General features: G+C 39.5%; 1 protein-coding gene across 1 annotated transcript in view; it reads left to right on the top strand.

Annotated features, from left to right (window-relative positions):
- The window catches only part of FBN1 (fibrillin 1), a 242882-nt gene that overhangs the window by 147513 nt on the left and 80808 nt on the right, over positions 1-14561 (top strand). Inside the window, exons 17-24 of the mRNA XM_040492627.1 lie at positions 1955-2008; positions 3576-3701; positions 7302-7427; positions 8353-8472; positions 8689-8826; positions 9670-9720; positions 11598-11723; positions 13803-14030. Of these exons, the coding sequence (XP_040348561.1) occupies positions 1955-2008; positions 3576-3701; positions 7302-7427; positions 8353-8472; positions 8689-8826; positions 9670-9720; positions 11598-11723; positions 13803-14030 (969 nt within the window). The remainder of the gene's footprint in view (positions 1-1954; positions 2009-3575; positions 3702-7301; positions 7428-8352; positions 8473-8688; positions 8827-9669; positions 9721-11597; positions 11724-13802; positions 14031-14561) is intronic.

The raw sequence follows: 14561 nt of genomic DNA, 5'->3' as shown, positions 1-14561 counted from the left end.
TTGGTTTCTCCACGTCTTTGGTAGATGAAAATGCCAAATCATGAAGGACCTAAATGGACAGTATCCCTCATTTCAAGAGAGAGGGGAGATTTTAAAAGGTACTGAAAATATTCAGAAGATTCCTTCTTTAGTCAATTTAATGAGAAACTCCAACCTCATCACATCTAACGTCCATCTTTGTGCTCTGGAAGAAAGCCAAGTAAGGCTCTATATTAAGATATTTCTCACTGACTGCTGAATATTTACTCCTCACAGGGATCAGTCAGTTAAACCCAGAGAAGTGGAAGTTTGGGAATTTTCTCCTATGTCCCCATACCAGTGCCTCCATAGCACAACACTGAGTTAGCTCTGCAACACCTATCATTTATGAAATGCATGAGCCGTGCCAGGAGCTGTGTTCAACACCTTACATGTTCTCCTAGTAAATGCACAGAACTGCCATGTGGCTTCGGTATCCTTATCTCCAATTTGTAGAAGAGGAAACTAATAGAAGAGGAAACTAAGAGGGAAAGGGCTTGCTTCCAAGACCCCCAACAGCAAGCATTGTCATCAGCATTCAAACCGATGTAGACCTGAACTCACTGACTGCAGAGGACAGTGCAAGTACCAGATTCTCCCCAAATGGAAAAGAACAATGAAAAGAATTTGCTTCTATTTAGGCCAAGCATCAGCTAATTTAGCACTAACTGTAAAACTGCTTTTTGTAAAACTGACATGATATTGTTTTTCCTACTTTGTTACTTATAGTTATTTCAAAAGCGTTTTAATTAATTGCTGACATGAGAAGATAATGACAATGCATTTCTTTTTGCTCTCAGTCCCAGGCTTGCAAACACACAACGGCAGCCACTTTCCCGGTTGTTCCTTTTTTGGTCCCACTTAGCATGATTTAAAAATTAAGGGATTTCACCACTTCTCTCAAGTTTACATTTGTAGGAAGACAGAGGCTCTGAAGGATTCAACCTTCATTTTTAAAATCTGTGCAGTTCATTTGCATCCACTGTCATCAGGAATGGAATTTTCTAGCATGCAGAAGTATAAGAGCTATTTGCATCAGCAGCGAGGTGCTGTAGGCCTGTGTAAAAAGGCCCCTCCCTAATATCCAGTTCTTGTGCCACTTCAGCCCACAAACGATTTGCATTTGGCCTGGCGACTCTGTGTTGCCAGAAACTGTGGGCAGCTAAGGGGACACTTCAGTTTGTTTTCCTTGGATAAAGTATGATTCCAGTTAGTTCTCCATTTTCGTCGTTCACTCTCATGCTCCTCTGAATATTATTGGAATTATATGTGAAACATTGCATCAGTTTTAAGTAGACATCTGATTCCATCACAAATTTGGGTACACATTCTGTATTCTTCAATTTCTTAGTAAGATCTCAGTTTTAACATTATGCAACACTTTGCCTATAGATTTATCGTAGAGTATCCTGATGAATATTTACTTTAAAAATACACTTAAATACAAGTGTAGAGGCTTTGTTTTTCTTGTGAGTGCAGACTAGAGAATTTGAAGAGAGAAATGAGAAATGTTAAGAACTTGATTGTATTAAAAAAAAAAGTTTGTACTAAGAAACAAAATTATTCCCAAGATGGTGGGAGAAAGTTTTATTAACAGTTAAGAAACCACACTTTAACAGGCACATTTCACTATAAGTGTGAAGTGTTCCCTGGTGGACAAAATCAAATTATAGGAAAAACACCTTTTCCGAAAGCGCTTTGCACAAGGCCTTGCTGTAGCTTGCCTATATCCTTAAAACTTGTTTTCCATAGTGATGCGGAGCCTTTAAAATGGGAGCATGGTGTACCAGTGACTCCCTTGGGAGATGCCTCCTTTTCCGTTACCACTTTATTTCAGTTCTACTCACTTAGCAGGAAATGATGTGTGCAAAGCCAAGTGCAGATTGACCTGTTCTGCAAACAAGGGAATCATTTACTATCTGTTAATTTATTGCAGCGGAATATCAGGCACTCTGCAGCAGTGGGCCAGGAATGACATCAGCAGGCAGTGGTAAGGACTTGTTTGAAATTTGCTACCATAAGCATGTGCAGAAGCAGCACTGGGCTTTCCTGTGGGTTTCCAGTTGGTCCCTTTACACCAGACTGGGGAGGTCTGGCCCCCTCTCTGGCCATCACTGTACCTGGGACTCCTGGAAGCCCCCAGTGGCAGAGTAATTATGGCACAGTGGGTCCTGGGATTGTTGGGTTTGGGTGTTGGGCTCAGTACTGAAGACTGGGTGCTCTCTTAGGGTGGTGGATGAGGACTGCAGTTGAGATACAATGACTGTGGTCGCTCATTCATGAGAAGAGGCAGTCTGGTCCTCCTCTGGCTCTTGCATTATCAAGTACAGTTCAGGGTTATGGGCTCAATTGAATCATTGGCCATTCACATTTTGAACTGTCAAGTGTTCAGCCATTATAAGGTGTCAGTAGGGAGCCATCTTACATTTTGTAGCAAGCAGCGATAGTAATTAACTGAGTTGGAAGAGTATGAAATATTTCGTTTAAGTGCGGGAGTTAGAACCAGAGAAATATAGATACCATAAAAGAATTGAAGTTAAAAGGGAGAGTTGGCACAAAGTGCAAAAACAGGTGACAAGAAAGATGAAGGGATTATTTTATTGATGTAAAACTAAATGATTCGATTCAGGAAAGTTCTGAAAAAAAGTAGACCGAATTGATTGTCAGTTTATCCTCTTGGTTAATTTCATCACTATGTGTGGATGAAGGTGGGGAGGAGATATTTGGGGGAAAGAGAGTAGTAAAGAAATTTATAATAAATAGTTGGGAATAAAAAAGTTGTGATAGAAACCTGGAGAAAGGAAAAAATGTCAACCCTAGCTTATAGAAGAGTTAGGACCAAGATTTGAGACTAGCTATTCACTGTCATTCTGCATCACCCTTGATTATAGAGCTCTTCTTAGTCTGTGAGCACACAGAAGATGGAGGACCCAGCCTTATCTGAACAGGGCAGCAGAGGCTTTTCCAGAACAGGTGGCATTTGAATGGGCTTTGCACCAATGAATAGTCCTGGCTCCAGACATTCCTGACACAGAGCAAAAGGGCATTGTATGTTCATGGAAGAAGTAAATAAACAGAGCTCATGTTTTAATTTAATCTTGAAGATATTTTTGAACCTACAAAAGCTTGAACCATGAGAATGACACAGTCATCTCGTTTTTAAGCTAAGTCTGGTGGCATCGTAGAAGGTACATTGAAGAGGGATGGGCTGGCAGCAGGGAGACCAGTTGTAGGGACTTGGGCTGTGTGGCGGATCCACTTTTCCATCTTGATGTTTGAACCAGCAGAAGCCCAGGGGCTCTCCCTTAGCCTGATTAAGGATTGGTAATCTTGTAGTTCCAGCTCAAATGCCAAGTTCCTCACAAGGACTGGTGGAAGGAAGATTTGATTCAGAATATCTTGTAGTGACAAGAAGTGATCAAGCTTTCTCATCAAAGTGAAACTTGATTTTCACCAGGTCCTAAGGTTTTTACATTTATTGTAACGTTATTTTTTTGACAGTTCTTTGAACTTTGCTTTAGAATGTTATTGATATTGAACTCTTTTTGGTGGTGCAGATATAAATGAATGTGCATTAGATCCAGATATCTGCCCAAATGGAATTTGTGAAAATCTCCGTGGGACCTACAAATGCATATGCAATTCAGGATATGAAGTGGATTCAACTGGAAAAAACTGTGTTGGTAAGAAGATTCACCTGTTTTCTAAGACATTTCATGCGTCATGCATTCCTTTTTTTTTGTTGCTTGCAGGGAACTGCTTTTGAGTAGCTTTAGGACTGAGCAAATGGGTGATCTTCACTTTGGGTGTCAGCATGACACATACATGTCTCGATTAACTGAAATTTACATAGCTGAATCCTGATAATTTATAAGTAGTCATGTGTCATGTTCACTCCAAAAAAGAGAAGCTCCTTAGATGTAGAAAATACAGATTGTGAGCCGTTCTCTTGTGTCTACAAAGGCATCCCTATTTTTACCAAGAGAAACGACTCTTCTCCCAACCACTTACTAGATTCAATCAAAGGAAACCCAGCTTATTTTCGGTAATAACTGTTCTCTGTTATGTTTAGCAAACACCACTTTTGATGCTTTAACAAATTTTAATGAAGGTACCAGCCAGTAACTAAGAAAACAAAACAAAACAAACAAACAAAAAGAACACCTTTGGTTGGGAAGAAAATGGTCAACATGGGCACCATTATTTTTGCAACTTTCTTCAGTTGCCTAGACTAGTATTTTCTAAAATGTACTGTCCATTCTGTAGTGTAGTGACATAATACTGCAGGTTTCCTGAAGTTGAGCTTCTAACACCAGAGTATTCATTCTCATGGGAATATGCCAGAGTGTACTAAAACCAAAATGTAAGATGGTGCATCCTTTTTTTCTGAAAGCAAAACACATTTTACATAAAAAAATACTTCCGTGGAGTAGGATGAAAAGTAATAGGCTTTAATAAGGATAAAAGGGGGGCCTCAATTATATTTTTACTCTCTAAAAGCCATTTGGGTCTTCAGTGTTAGAACTTACTGTCTTCTGCCCTGGTAGTATTGTAGTGGTAGAGTTTGAAAAGTACTGCTCTAAGGTGGTCAGTTAGTGGAACATGCAATAATTTTGAGATGCTACAGATTGAAATAAACAAAAATGACTTTCTTTTCATTCTTTCAACACATGATCAATCAAGTATTAACTACTTGCCAGGTACTAAACTCAGCTATCTCCCAGACAGCCATTAGTTGACCCAAGAAAAGAAAGTTCCTCCTCCTATTTGTCCGTGGGTAACAAGCAATTTTACTTGCCATGGTTCCTTACTTTACCACTGCACATCCTCTTGGTGTTGAGGAGCTTGCTGAAATACTTGGACCCCTACCAAGAAACTTGTTGCCTTTGATTAGACAAACAGTGCCTGAACTTTAAGACGAATAAATTACATTATATAGAACTGTTTTCCCCTGGACTGAGAAAAATGGCCATGTCAATTAAGTAGTTTTTTAACAGCTTACTATACTATGTTGAACTATTAAAAATGACCACCTCTGAAATATCCGTAAGTTGTCCCCTGACCTCTTGCCATTGTACACATTCTTTTCAAAGCTCCTCCAACCTAACTGTGTATTTCTGTCTCCTTTCAGGAATCTCTTTACCCCAGTTTGTTTTGATACTGTGAGATCATGGCTCTATCTGTGAGACTAGGGCTCTGTGTACAAAGAAAAGAGAGGGATTCTAGAGATAGAACAGAGAGGAAAGCTAACTCTAAATGTCCTAAAACAAGCCCTTAACCATTTTGCCCCCTCTGGCTCTCTGCAGGTCACCTGTTCCCCACACACTCTAGCCTTCTCTTCTTCTTCCCTGTACTTCTATTCAGCATAAATAATGTTTACTTTTGTTTTCTAACTTCTTAAAGGATGCAACATGGCAAGAGTAGTTTCTGTCCTGCAATGTACAGTGTGCAGGTTGAAGCAGAATATCGCATCTAATAGATGTCTTTGTTGTTAGGCCTGCCTGTAATGTCATAATGGGCAAAGTGGAGGTAGCAATTATTTTCGAAGAAGCAGAAATCTTACTTGAGTATTTTTCACTTGCTGTCCTTCTTCACTCATGGCTTGCACACTCATAGAAGTAACAGTAAATAAAAGCTTCTTCTCTGCCCCCCTTTAAATCACCTTTCATCTTAGTGTCAGGCTAAACTAGTACATAAAAAAATGAGGATAGGAGGTCTTCGGGGGAGCTGTATAGTTATCACAAAACCCTCTTCTTTCAACTACGGGTTTCTTTTTCTTTCCCTAACTTTTATTGCTGTCCCCAAATTAGCCCTTCCCTCTTTGTGGTCTACAATGACTTTTGAGAAATGAATTCTTCCTCTCTCACACCCTTAATTTTAGGGCTTTTTTTCTGGGGTACAGTTGTCATCTGAGTACACATGGTGTTTTCAAACTAGATTTACAATTTAATTTTTCTGTAAAAGCCTCTCTTCATCAGAAGACAGAAATCATTATTTATTTGAGCAGGCCCAGAAAGACACAGAGATGTTTTAGCTTCATCCAAAAAATCACCCCATTGGAAGCAAAAGGGAGAGTTTGGGAGGCCGTAGGGATTCTTCGTCAACAAGTTAAATATATACTCCAAAGTTGAACTGATTATCATCAGGTCAGAAGTATGTTCATATTTCAGATTATGTTTAGAGATATGAAGTTAAGAATCAAAAATCCACCACAGCCATCCCCTCCAGGGACTGGTTGGTTTTTATCATAATCATAAATTCCTCGATATAAGGTTCCAGATTCTTCTGGCATCATCAAAGTTTAAGAATTGCAATACTGACTCTTTGGGGAAGTGTTAGCATTCCCTATATCATTTTGATAGACTTCTCACCATGTTGTTTGCTCATACAATAATATAACTTTATACTTAATTTTTTTATAATTTAAGTACTTTATAAATATATTGCTAATTTACTTGTATTTACCACTGTGAACCTATGATGATTTCTAGTACTGAATTGGTGTATCCTTTATGTCAGGGCTACTAGATTGTCAAATGATTATAGAAGCAGAATTTGTTGATGTGTATAAAAAAATTCCTTGTGAACATATAGCCTATTCTATGTCTGTGTGATGTAGTTTAGGCCAACTAAACTATATATAACTATAAACTATATATAACAAACTGTTGAAGTTCCACACTTCCTAAATTACCTGAGTAACACATATCAAAAGTTAGATTTTACATGAGACAGACCTGTTATTCACCTGAAAGTAAGGAATTTTTCTGAGCTCTCTGAATCTCAAGTCTAAATTCCTCATAAGAATTATAAACTCTATAGATTGCTTCACACTCTATAAACACAATTGGAGACCATTTCAGTTGTTCTAAAGAAGAAACAACCATCCTAGAACTAACACATATCAAAGTTGGACCATACTTTCTAAATGTTTATTTAGTCCCTTAAATCAATAGGATTAGTCCTTTTAATTCTGGCACAATAAAACAGTTGTATAAAGATTAATGATTTCCAGCAAATCCAAGTTTCTTCCTGTTAAAGAAAGTAAATTGAACAGTATCTGGTGACTTTAGACTTTGTAGATCCCTACTATAAATAATCAGATGAAACCCCTATTTTCCTCAAATTAGGTAAGTTAGGCAAAAACCTGTGGTAGAGGAGTTTTCCCTCCTTGCTTAAATTAATCATTTCATATGACCTTAAAAATTTAACCTATAAAAAGCAGAGAAATTGCATGCAAAGAATGAGCTCCCTCTAAAAGTTCATGTTCATTGGTTTTGCAGATATTAATGAATGTGTGTTGAACAGTCTGCTTTGTGACAATGGACAGTGTAGAAACACTCCTGGAAGTTTTGTCTGTACCTGCCCCAAGGGATTTATCTACAAACCTGACCTAAAAACCTGTGAAGGTAAACTATGTTTTTATTCTTATATTAGGTACTTTATTGTCTTTTGGTATGCCACTGGAAAACCATGAAAATCAGTTAGAGTCATATTTATTCATTCATTCATTCATTCATTCATTCATTCATTCAAGCAAGCAAGCAAGAAGGGTAGAGGGGCAGAAGGAGAGAGAGAATCCCAAGCAGGTTCCATGCTGAGCCCAACATGGGGCTCAATCCCACAATCCTGGGATTATGGCCTGAGGTAAAATCAAGAGTTGGATGCTCAACCAACTAAACCACCCAGGTGCCCCTTTATTTTAGACAATTATATCATTGTAATTGAGATTCTGTGGTCCCAAATGACACTTGCATGTACTTTGTAAGCTACTATGGTACTTACCTGCAGTTGGCATTTTATTTGCCATCATTTAAGACATGAAGAAAATATTACATAGCTAGTAATTCAGAGATCACACTTAAAATTTAATCCAGATTTCCTGAATAAAAACATTCAGCCATGTGCCAGATTCTGTGCTATAGAGATATGCTCAATTACTATTCTTTTTTTTAAATTTCTTTAATGTTTATTTATTATTGAGAGACAGAGAGACACAGAGCGTGAGCAGGGGAGGGGTAGAGAGAGGGGGAGACACAGAATCCGAAGCAGGCTCCAGGCTCTGAGCTGTCAGCACAGAGCTTGATTCATAGCTCGAACCCACAAACTATGAGATCATGACCTGAGCTGAAGTCGGTTGCCTAACCAACTGAGCCACCCAGGCGCCCCTCAATTATTATTCTTGATTTTCCATCTAGTCTAGAAAAAAAATCTATCTAGGCCAGATTTACTATCTAATAAAGAATATGTGGTAGCAATTGAGGCCACAGTTTAAATATTCCTTCATGCCCAAGACTAGTTTTTAGCAGTAATGTAGACCTCTTTTTGTTTTAGACATTGATGAATGTGAATCAAGTCCTTGCATTAATGGCGTCTGCAAGAACAGCCCGGGCTCTTTTATTTGTGAATGTTCTTCTGAAAGTACTTTGGATCCAACAAAAACCATCTGCATAGGTATTTATTCTGCTGTATCAGTACTGTATTTAGTGTCTACTTTTGATGCAGAAGACCTTATTGCATAAGAGTTTAAGTATGGATAAACAAAAGTTTAAATTATCATTATCCCTTGTTTCATGATGCCCTTCTTGCTGTAATTCCAATGCACATATTTGAGTGTTTGATAAAGATTTTATTAAGTATCTAATAAAATCTTCTCCAACCTCCTTGCAGAAACTATCAAGGGCACTTGCTGGCAGACTGTCATTGATGGGCGGTGTGAGATCAACATCAATGGAGCCACTTTAAAGTCCCAGTGCTGTTCTTCCCTCGGTGCTGCCTGGGGGAGCCCGTGTACCCTATGCCAACTCGGTAAGAGAGAGACAGGCACTGTGGCTACGGGGCCCGTCCCACTGGTGTCTTCGCTTAGAAAGAGGAAACCCAGTACTTTTTTCATTTAGGTTCACCTGGGAATTTTAGATTTAATTCCACTGACCTCAATGAAACATAGTGCTGAATAGGAAACTAAGAGAAGTGTCAAGGACAGTAATTTCATGTGATTTGGTTATTATTGTCTATCACACACTGTAATGTGGTTTCCTGATGTTGCCTTCCTAGATCAGCAATTTCTATGGGCTCTCTTAGAACCTCATACTTAGGGCTTTTTGCAGGCATAGATTATCTTCCAAAAATAGACTGACATAAAGGAACCACTATTCATGACCTAACTTCTAAATCTGTTGCAAAGCTGAGGTTTGAGAGCCTTGCTGATGATTTTATTGATTTGGTGTCTGGGTATATAAATGTGTGAATTTATATGTATGAATGCTGCAGGGCAGGAGATCTTCAAATTTTAGACTTGGTCTTCCATATTCATGTTACAATAATCATATACTGTGACTCCTATTTTAGAGTTGTTAGCAAGAGAGAAATCTAGCCAATTTGCTTCTTAGTGATCACCTTAGCATGATCTTCAGGGGAACTTTGGGTCTTCAGAATCAGAGGAACTGAGCTTAATTCAAAGAGACATTTCATTCTCCTTCTTCATCTATACAGTCTTAGAAACACCTTGTTATCTTAGACTTATTCATAGCAACGAAATCTAATTCACATCCAGGTACTCCTTCATGTTTCTTACACTATGTCATACAAAGTCTGGATATTGTTATCTCAAATTTGTTTTTTGGTTTTTATTTATTTGTTTGTTTTTTACAGATCCTATATGTGGTAAAGGCTATTCAAGAATTAAAGGAACACAGTGTGAAGGTATTTATGATTATTTATAAACCATAAATTTCTGTATGCAAGAAGAATGCTTATGTTAACTTGGACCGGATAAAGTTGTCATGAAACTTTACAGTAAGAAATATGCAGCAGAGAGAAAAATTAATGAGAATTGCAGAACATAACAGATGTTAATTTCACAAGCATATATATGCTGTTGCCAGTGTTGGATCACTATGGCCACAGGGCAGGGTGACTGAAAATGTTTTAGGCTGACCTAAAAGAGTGACTTTTAGAGTGACTGCACTTTCAAAACACTATCAGGAAGACAAAAGTGGAAGTTTTCAATGAGACCCTAAAATTTGCATTTTTTCTTGGTTTGTCCTGGGTTTTGTTTGTTTGTTTGTTTGTTTGTTTGTTTCACGGTCATGAATGATATAGAAGGACATACTCTGTTGCCTCGTGTTTGAAAGTTTATGTGGATCCTCTCCAGTCTGCTGTGATTCTTTCTCACGGAGTCCCAGATAGATGCAGGTCAGGGTGACTAACACAACCTGACATGACACAGCAGCTGAAAAATTTTAAAAACAGCAATTAGTCCCATATGTGGAATGAAATGAAGTTTTTTCCTTGCTCACATAAAGAGGAACACTACAACCCCCACCCAAGGTCTTGCTTTCCAAATGATGACTGAATCCTTTGGCCTTTCTCTGGTCCAGACCCACGGTTAATAACTTATCTGACCTCAGCAGCACATTTTGATGTACAAGTGGCCAGAACAAAAAACCCCAAAAGGTAAATTTCCCCTCCCCACTTACATATCTCACAAGGAAAGATTTCAAATAGATTTTTCAACATCACTCACTTGGAAAGTTATTTCTTCTAAATAGAGACGCAGTGTGTGTGTGTGTGTGTGTGTGTGTGTGTGTGTGTGTGTGTGTGTTTCTTAACTAATGTTCCCCCTTTTTGGCATTGGCAAGTATATTTCTTTGAATTAACTTGATGCTGAATATTTTTCCAAGTTAAGTGCAGAGAACATACTGAGTTCCATTAAGCACTGGGAGGGACTGGTACATTTGAGAGAGACTGGGTGAATGATGAATGAACGAACATGAGCATCTTTTGACTCTCCCTAACTCAAGCTGGGACAGAACAGTCTGAGACCATTGCTGAGTTAGAACTATGTGCCTTCTGGGGACATCTCCGCAGATGACACTTAAAAAGACACTTTTGACTGACCCCACATATTTCTCAGTGGGATTTTTCTCAATGCTCACCTTCACGCAATCTCTTCTTTGTTCATTTGAAAGACCAGGTTTCTGTCTCTACTTATTTCCAGACATCTGATCTCATAAAGCTAATTATGTGACTCCTGGGAGTCTTACCTGAGATGTCTATAGTACCGAGAGCTGTCACCAAGAACTCACACCAACTCCCAGCCTCTGTAACTCAAAAATTACTGGGTTGCCCAGTGGCTCAGTTGGTTGAGCATCCGACTCTTGGTTTTGACTCAGGCCACGATCTCACAGTTCGTGAGTTCCTGAGTTCGAGCCCCACGTCATGCTCTGCGCTGACAGTGTGGAGCCTGCTTGGGATTCTCTCTCCCTCCCTCTCTCTGACCCTCCCCTATTCACACTGTCTCTGTCTCTCTCAAAATAAATAAATAAAACTTAAAAAAAATTACTCGCTAGGACCAATGGAGAAACTCTTATAACTTTGGTAATAGGTGGACTCAGCATGGTTGCTATTCAAAGATCCCAGAAATTCTACATCAACTATTTGGAGGCAAACTAATTTTGTGAATTTGTTTGGTTCAAAATGGCCTTTTCTGTTGTGAGAATAATTATGACCCCTTGTATGAAATAAAACAGAATGATGTTGTATAGATATTTTAACTTCATGCTTTTTTTTCTTCATAGATATAAATGAGTGTGAAGTATTCCCCGGAGTATGCAAAAATGGCTTATGTGTTAACTCTAAGGGATCATTTAAATGTCAGTGTCCCAGTGGGATGACTTTGGATGCCACAGGGAGGATCTGCCTAGGTAAATCCTGAGCTCATTACTTTTCTAATGACCATCTCCTAAAGATATTAAAGAGTCAGTTAACAAGACAAAGTTGAATATTTGGTTTCAAGTACAAATACACACACGCCCAATTCAACATTTCCACTAGGATTTATGGTGGTTTCCTTGACAAATAGGCTTCCTCACTCAAGCTCTTTGTTTATCCTTTATACAAAGAGTAGAGAACATGTTAGTGAAGAGAAACTTTAGTTCTATATTGATGTAACTATTCCTTAAATATTACCATCGTGGTTATTATTCCAAAGCTCTTAAATCTGCCCCCATATGCCATGGACTATAGGATACAAGGTGAACAGAGGCAAGAGCATTTTTGCTTGATTGAAAACTGTAGCCCATGGCCGCTAGGCATGTCCTGCCATTGGCAAGATGGACAGGGCCTTGCAGGAAACTCTTATGGGTATGAGTGAAGAGTGCCACAGTCCTGAATAGTGAAGGAGCCCAGGGGTACTGTCACTTCTAATCATGGTGGGATTCTCCATGCCAACTGCTCAAGTCCAAGTGGCAATGATATGGAAGATGGGACCCTGAGTTCTTAGAAAGCTGCCCTATGGACTTTTAATGACAGCACTTTTGAGATTCCACAGTCGTGTGTGGCATCTGGCAGAGTTATTCTGATGCTACTTCTGTGGCTTCTGACTGCCAGGAATATGTCTCTTGGGTCACTCGCTTCTGAGTCCATGACTCTGAAAATGATGCTCAGATACATTGTGTATCTGAAACCATATTCCTCTGAGATCATCCTTAACCACTATAGGTGGTTAAAAGAGTGATATGAGGGTAAGGGATTCAGATTGTTTATGAATTAGAACTAACTAACCTTTAAATATAGAACTGTATGATTTATAGCATAAGAAATATGGGAGGGAAAAGATGGAATCCCAAGGCTTGAGTCTTGTTGCAACCATGGATGTCAATTACTCTCCTCTGGAGTCAGCTTTTGTTTAGGAGGAATGAGCATTTAATGAAAACCTTCTTCTAGGTTCTTCAGTCAAAAGATGCTTCAGTGTTTAATGTAGAAATCATTTTAAAAGATAGGAGCTACCCATCTGATTAGAGGCAACCTGAATGTAGAGTTGCCCCAAAGACTTCAGAAGCTTTCTGACATTAAAGGAAGTCCAAGCACTTAGGTGAATGGTTAAAGACTGCATTGTGAAGGAGAAAGAGAGGGAAGATAATGCCTTAGGTTTTAATTACACTTTACAGTTTCCAGACACACAATCTCATCTGAGCCTCACAGTACCCCCCCCAAGGATGGGTGCAACATCATTTTACAGATATGGAAAGTCAGGGACAGGGTTCATAATTTGTCTAAGACAAGCAGCTTCTTAGTTGCAAGACCAAGCTCCAGGTCTTCTGACATCCACCATGTCACTTCTCCTACTCTCCCTTACGATTCCGTGAATTTGGGGTTGGGGCTAGAGGTACCCACATGTGCCCCAAAGAATGTACACATAAGACCATGTAAAGGTGAAAGAAATACTTGAGAAGAGGAATGGATGGCTTTTCTTTGTATTTTTCCTCTTTAATCCCAAGTAAGGCAGTCTTCATTTTGGAATTTAACATTGCACCTCTCCAAAAATGAGGTATGCTGGAGCTGGCTTAGGTGTTGTCCAGTGATAAAGAGTGCAGCTTCCTTGTAGCCAGAGAGCAGACGTCAAGGCATTATGGAGCGCGTGCATTGGTAGTAAGCATGTCTGTACAGGGAGCAGACATCTCCCAAAAGAGCATTGTGGGATTTCCCAGAATACCGTTCCTCATGTAGAATTATCAGAAGGTGCCTAAACTTGAAAGGAATGTTTCCAGAAATAGGAGGTCCAAATAAATATGAGCTACCAAAGAAAAGGGAGTCTTTATTAGGTGGGAATACCCATCAGAAAGCCTGAGCTCCTTTTGGAAAAAAAAAAAAAAATCATTCTGGCCAATAAGTACATCACAGATTATGGTGTTTATTGTACTTTGCCTGACACAACTGGTTGGCAGCTGGGGCCAGTGAAAACAGAGTAGCTCTCGTAAGCCTTCCTGTGTTCCATCTGGCAGATATCCGCGTGGAAACCTGCTTCCTGAGGTACGAGGACGAGGAGTGCACTCTGCCCATTGCCGGCCGCCACCGCATGGACGCCTGCTGCTGCTCTGTCGGGGCGGCCTGGGGTACCGAGGAATGCGAGGAGTGTCCTGTGAGGAACACGCCTGAGTATGAGGAGCTCTGTCCCAGGGGGCCTGGATTCGCCACCAAAGAAATTACAAATGGAAAACCTTTCTTCAAAGGTACAATGGTTTCAGTGCTTGATTGCTCCTCTTTTTAGACGGACTGGAGGTTCTGCTACCAGGAGAACTACAGTGAACATTACCCATGTGGCCATCCCTCGATGATCTGAGTGTACATCGTTCACCTGCTGGGTTAACAGACAGCAGATGGTCACTCTGCGACAGCTTCTACTTCCCCACCTCCAGGACTGCCCGAGGTCACTTGCCTCTCCCATTAGCTATTTATTAAGTGTTAACGTAGATTATAGTGCTATCCTAAACCAAATAGAAACAAAAAGGCAATCTTCTTGGGGAATTTTAATTCCATCTGCTAATGCTATATGATTTGCCCTTTTATCTCCTGATTTCATCTGGGTCACTTCAGTTCACCTGAGTATAGATATTAAGGGTGAGTGGCATGAGAAGCCAATGGCAGGTCCTCTTGGTCCAAAATACAGTGAAAGTCATTCCTGTGCCAAACACATTCCAGTGCCTTATGATATCTCAAACACTATTTCGGTTTATTATACTATAACCTAAAATTCATGTAAA

This window comes from Herpailurus yagouaroundi, unplaced genomic scaffold, assembly GCF_014898765.1.
Source record: "Herpailurus yagouaroundi ecotype Mexico unplaced genomic scaffold, PumYag 184, whole genome shotgun sequence".
In the NCBI taxonomy this organism is placed as follows: Eukaryota; Metazoa; Chordata; class Mammalia; order Carnivora; family Felidae; genus Herpailurus; species Herpailurus yagouaroundi.
This window is presented reverse-complemented; position numbering and strand designations above follow the sequence as displayed.